We start from the raw sequence: 6324 nt of genomic DNA, 5'->3' as shown, positions 1-6324 counted from the left end.
TCTCTTAAGGAATAAACACCTAGTTATCTGAAACATTCATGCCTCTATCCATCACCTCCTGGCCCACCCCTCCTCAAACAAACTAATCCATTTAATGGCTTGAGGATGTGTTCTCTCCTGATGGAGCCGGAGAACGGAGGAGTCATCAATAACCCCGCCCCTCCCTGTCTAAACATCAGCTCGGCGGTTGCTTTGGAGTCATCTTCTGTAAGACTGTATCTGCCTTTCATCTTCCCACAAGCACTCTTCCAGCCTCTGCCGGTAACCTACAGCGCGCTGGTTCCGGTGGCGGTGGCGGGGCAGGAATCTCACAGCAAAGACGTAACACCCGAGTTGCTGCCTTATGAGGGGGCCCTGTGTCTCCCATCAGCTGGCTGATGGGTGGATGGCCACATTTCTGGAGCTCAACCAATTGCCTCGCTTGATGGAAGACGCTTATGAACTTATCAATGACCTCTTTGAATATATTTTCTCAGTAGAAATACAACAGACTGCTTAGCTCCCGATGGCCTAAATGTGTACATAACTTTAGATGACCAATTTAACAATTTGAGATAAGGGCCAAAAACTGCATTGAAAAGTTCTATTAAAAGAAGAGAACAGTAAAATGCTTTTGTTTAGGACGATGAGTTCTGTAACATAAGAACTGCAAATAAAAATAATAGATAAATGGAATTTTGTTTTTGTCACACAAAAATATTGCAGACTGGCGTTAAACAGTGGCCCCATTATATTAGTGCAACGGTTCCTAAACCCGGCTGCATGCTAGAACCACTCAGGGAGCTTTAAAAAAATCCAGTGTCCAGGCTGCACCCCACACCAACCAAATCTAAATGTAGGGGTTGGGGAGGGGATGAGACCCAGGGCTCCACATTTTCAAAGCCCCCAAGTGATTCTAATGTGCAGCCAAGGTTGAAGACCTCTGCATTGGAGAATAATCCCTACCCTTCTGAAGCTTAGCCTGGCAATATCTACTTAGTGGACAGTTTTCCCTTTCTCATTTACAGCTGGAATATGGCATTTAAAAATGACAGATTGGTTGACTGGTTGCTAGATACATAGCCACACACACACACAAAAAAAATACATGCACACATATTTTTATTTATTTAACTTAGGGCCCGATAATTAGCATATAAATCAGAAAAACTGAGTGCCTTAGAACTATATTACATATTCTCTCCAAATCTTTAAAGAGCCAAACTCTAAAAGACACACACACACACAAATATTTAAGTCATAAAACACACAGACACACACACACACTCAAACTAATCCCCTTCAGGAACCATGATCCAATAATATATTTAATAGGTAAGATCTCATTCATCAATGTACAAAACAGACAGACAAACAAAACCCCCCTACACTTTGATTAAGACGCGTGCCCTCGGGAAGAGCACTTACAGTTAGAAAGGTTTCTCGGTAGCACTTTGAGGTAGCATGTGTCATAAAGTCACAGAAGTCACAGAGCTGCTCTGCAGTCTCTCCTGGACACAAGAGATGGGCCATCCGCCGAGGCTCTTGGAAGAGGAGCGTGAATTTGTCTGTACTCGTGGCCAGAGTCAGCCTGAACACACTCCCTCCTATCTCGCTGTGGCCATTCCTCCACTACGCTTCGTGCATTGTGGGTTTGGGAGAAGGTAAAGGCATTTTGATGCTTCTTTACTCTTGGGGTGGTGGTGTCCCGGGCCAGGAGCGCCATGTCCCTTTGCCTCATGCAATCTTCATGGGCAGGAGATGCATGCAGCCAGCGGAAGGCCAAGAGGGCGCCGTGCCACCTTTTTAAAATCGGCTCTAACGATTTAATTAAGATGACTGACTAGGACGACGTTCATTTCTCAATGTCCCCTCTACGATCTGATCCTTAAAAGGCTCTCCCCTTTTCCTCCCCCCTGAGTACAATATTTTGGGGTATCGTTAAGCTTTCTGCCGTTTTCTTGGCAGGATGGTGAGCAGAAAAGCTCTAAAAAAAAAAAATCTACACACAAAAACAACAAAAAACCTGGGTGCAGGAGCAACTCTAAGAACAGACTTCCTTTGTGCAAGTTGAAATGAGTTTACAGTTCAGGAAAACAGCCTGCTTCTTCAAAAAAAAAAAAAAAAAAGTAAGTAAATATTCAGCTCAGGTCTGCATTTTAAACACAAATATACAGTCCAAACAGTTAAAGGATTAAAGCTGCAAAAATGGTCCCAACAGACCTTGGTGTAGGTCAAATTTTTGCCCAATGGTCACAGATTAAAGGGATGTCTAATCCCTAAAAGCCCTTTGTCCCAATGTACTACTTCCTGTTGGAAAGTTGAACCCTTAGAAGGAATCGATATACAACTGAATAAAAATAGCACATGTCCAGGCAAAAAATGGGCATGAGCTGGGCCTGAGTTGCCACTTAAAATTCTATCATTCAGTATCATATAAAAATCCTCAAAGGCTGCCCAGAACCAGGGCCCAAGGCATCACTGAACATGCCAGCCACCCAACTCAGCTGCTGACCCAAAGTCAATGACACAACTCAGCATTAGACTTCAAGTATCCAAGGTGCTACAAGAGCCGGTCCTCTCAGGGACTCGGGCTGATTCTCAGAAGCCCTCACCGCACCCGACCCCACCCCACCCCACCCCACGACATCCCACTATACGAAAGGTGAAGCACTGCTTATGGTCACTACAAAATACAGGGGTGGAAGGTGAGGAGTAAGAGAACTGCCCTCTAAATATACCAGCCTAACAAATACAAATAAAATTCTTAACATTTTGTACAACTACAAGGTGCATGAGCTGGTATTCAAGCAATCACTTTAAACTCTTTCTCTTCTCCCCTCTCTGCATCAAACAGGAAAATGGTTCCGTTGGGTTAACAGTGTCATTTTCAAATGCCATAAATTAAATAAGTTAGTTCACATTTTTCCCCCAGCACTTAAGTTACAGTTAGTCTCTAATGTGCTTTTGAAGTTTGCTTTAACAGCTCCAGGTCCCTCCTGCGGACAGTGCCGATTCTGGGACAACCATATTCCTCCAGCTGCAAAGGTATGAATTGTTCCAGCAGCCCAAGGCCCTGTCCAGCAGGACTGGTAAATAGCTTAGTCCATGATGGTTTAGAGTTTCCGCTGAATCCCAAAAATATGGTGCTCCCTAAAAAAAACAAAAACAGAAAAGTTCAATTTGTACAACTCCTCGTTCTAGGCAAGATAATGTTGGAGGTGAGCAAAACAAAGACGGCTATAAAACAAACAAACTACACCTCCTTACTCAGCACATGAACTCTTACCACCCACCTCGTGTCCCAAATAACAAACCACATCCCAGCACACGTCCTCTAACACAATCTCCTTACTTAGAAAGCATCTTCACTACACATGAGCAAAATCAGCTCATGAAAACAGTCTGGTAGCTGCATTTCACCAAACAAACGTGGCTGCTGCTGGCCTCCTAGGAACTTGGTAGAAGAATACAAACACAAACCTTTGTTAGAAAGATGAGCTGGTTTGGCTAATCCCAGAGGTATTAATGAATCTGAAATATTCAACTGCTTTATTTCTCCTCTTGTGCTCAACAGAACAACAGACCTGTATGTAAAAGTTGGGAAAATCAGAGCAAATTTCAGTAATTTCGCATGTATTTGCTGGGTTCCGTTATGAAGTATATACAGTAGAGCAGTGATTCCCAACCTTTCCACCTCATGGCACACATAAACTAATGACTAAAATTCTGTGAAACAGCCTGGCCAGCATGGCTCAGTGGATAGAGCATTGGCCTGCGGACTGAAGGGTCCCAGGTTCGATTCCGGCCAAGGGCACATGCCCGGGTTTCGGGCTCGATCCCCAGTGGGGGGTGTGCAGGAGGCAGTCAATCAATGATTCTCTCTCATCATTGATGTTTCTATCTCTCTCCTTCTCCCTTCCTCTCTAAAAAAAAATCAATAAAGAAATATATATATATATATATATATATATATATATATATATATATATAGTCTGTGAAACACCAAAATATATATCTTTTGCTGATCTGGCAAAAAAAAAAAAAAAAGGTATAATTTTGATCATTCACACAGGACGGCTATTGTTCTGTTGGCTGCTGTCATTTTTGCATTTGACAATCTAAGGGAAAAGAGGTCATGTCCCTGACTCAATAGTCAGTAAAGCACACTTTAAAAATTCTTGCGGCATACCAGTTGAAAATGGGTGCAGTAGAGAATAGAAATACTAGATAAAAGCAGAACTCAAAACAAAACAAAACAGAAATAACCCAGATGTTTTTTCATTCCTGCTATTACAAGTTCCCTGCCCCACCTAGGACCTATGTTGCTATTACAAGAGGTCTCTAAATGTAGGGAAAACGAGTTATTTTAGGTCAGCTGACCTAGTGGATGCTTGGGACACAGACCTTTTATGGAAAAAACTATTGTAACAGGGGAAGTTAGTTTTGTTTGTTTCAGATGCTCTTTTTATCTATTTATTAAGTAAATAAATGAACACCAATTCTAAAAAGAAACAAAATAAAATCTGTTCCCCATGGTTTGGTTTAAATTTTTGTCTTTATTATGCAGTATATCAACACAAATACTCAAATGTGTCTGTGGATTCTCTCTTCTCCTGATCTCTCCTCTGCCAATACCACACTAGCTTAATCACTATGACTTCATGGTTTATTTTAATATAAAATAAGCCCCTGGTATTAACATAATTTGTTTAAAATGTGTATTTTATTACTCTCCCACATTGATTCTTCCAGATGAACTGCACTGTCATATGTGAAATACAATGGGGAAAAGTGACCAACGGGGACACTAATGGAAATGTATTAAATCTCTAATTTAGTTAGAATGAATCCATACAGTATTAACTTTCCATCCAGAAAAAGGGAATGTTTCTCCTTCTATTCAACTCTTCTATATCCTACAGGAAAGCATTTATTTTCTTAATATGGGTCTTGACATTCCTTATTAAGATTCCTAAGTTTTACACTGGTGTGGGGTTTGGTTAAAGCCTTTCTAACAGCAGTAGTGACCAAAGGTCTGACCATAGCCACCCTGAGGCCTGACCTTCTTCAATGGTCATAGTGACTCAGGCTGGTCCCATGATATCACCTACAGGTCCTCTCACCCACCTGCACCCCACACATATCCAGTGTCCCTAGAAGTCACTGCCAGTTGCACCGTAACTTCCTAACATTTTGTTAAGAGACAGCGTACACACAGAATAGTATTCCTAAGTGTGCAGCACATTCAACTTTTGCAAACTAAACATACTTGTGTAACCAGCAGATCAAGAAACAGCACTACAAGTAGCTCAAAAGCCTTCCTAATAACAACCTAGTGACATTTTAATGAGTTGGCTGTAACTCATAAATCTGTAGGGTGACTTACAGGACCTACTATGTTGTCCTAAGTATTTGTGGTGAGATTTATGTACTAGATTGTTTTAGGTGGAATAAGTGCGTGTCTTTTCAACATTAGGAAAAATCTTTAAATCCTTAAAGAAAACTGAGGCCTGGGAAAGGAATTCCCTACAAGTGTCTTAAACTAGATAGAGCTATATGGACACATTGAAAATGACACTCAAATAATCCAGTGATTTATGGGACTTACTGAGCTCCGGTTCTGTGCTGTGTGAAGAGCACACGTGATGAGACCAAGGGAGGATGAGCCTAAAGTGGGATGGGCCTTTAATCCCTGGGAAGCCAATGTGCTTCCTGTTAGTGGCTTCACTAAATGAAGGCTCGTGAGTAAATCAACGTCTGCAGTGAAGCCCAGGGGGCAGGGAGGAGCCTGAACTCATCTCCCGGCCTCCAGGCAGCATCTGACCAACTCGGAAAAAGAAAGGTTTCTCTCCTGTGCACCTTTCTTCAGAAATTAAACGAAGAGGAACTAATCAGACTAGGGCTCTTAAAAGAGAGGCCACATACTCATCTACTGAAAAATCAAAGTACTCTTTTCTAGTCACTTCCAAGGGACCCAGGTGATGAGTTCATCTGCCACAGTCACCGCACGTTGCCGTCTGAGGTTCCATCAGAGGCACAGAGGGCTGCAAGGGTAAAAGTGTCTATAAAAACTGTTTTAAGCCCCGGCCAGTTGCTCAGTGGTTAGAGCACCGGCTCTTGGACACAAGGGTCGAGGGTTCGATTCCCAGTCAAGGGCACCTACCTTGGTTGTAGGTTCGATCCCTGACCCCAGTTGGAGTGCATGGGGGAGGCAACCAATCAATGTGTCTTTCTCATATCAATGCCTCTCTCTTTTTCTCTCTCTGTCTCCTCCCTCCCACCCACCCTGTCTAAAAATCAATAGAAAAAATATCCTCGGGTGAGGATTAAAAATAATGTTTT

General features: G+C 42.4%; 1 protein-coding gene across 2 annotated transcripts in view; it reads right to left on the bottom strand.

The window, feature by feature from the left end:
* Positions 1-756: 756 nt before the first annotated feature.
* The window catches only part of CEMIP2 (cell migration inducing hyaluronidase 2), a 71580-nt gene continuing 66012 nt past the window's right edge, over positions 757-6324 (bottom strand). Inside the window, exons 23-24 of one of the 2 annotated variants that reach the window (XM_079791120.1) lie at positions 3463-3566; positions 757-3132 (exon numbers count right to left, since the gene is read on the bottom strand). In XM_079791120.1, coding sequence (XP_079647246.1) covers positions 2936-3132; positions 3463-3566 — 301 coding nt within the window. In that variant the 3' untranslated portion in view covers positions 757-2935. The remainder of the gene's footprint in view (positions 3133-3462; positions 3567-6324) is intronic. The other variant, XM_079791119.1, reaches the window with a different exon arrangement.

The sequence above is a fragment of the Cnephaeus nilssonii genome (genome assembly GCF_951640355.1).
Source record: "Cnephaeus nilssonii genome assembly, chromosome: 14".
NCBI classification, from domain to species: domain Eukaryota; kingdom Metazoa; phylum Chordata; class Mammalia; order Chiroptera; family Vespertilionidae; genus Cnephaeus; species Cnephaeus nilssonii.
This window is presented reverse-complemented; position numbering and strand designations above follow the sequence as displayed.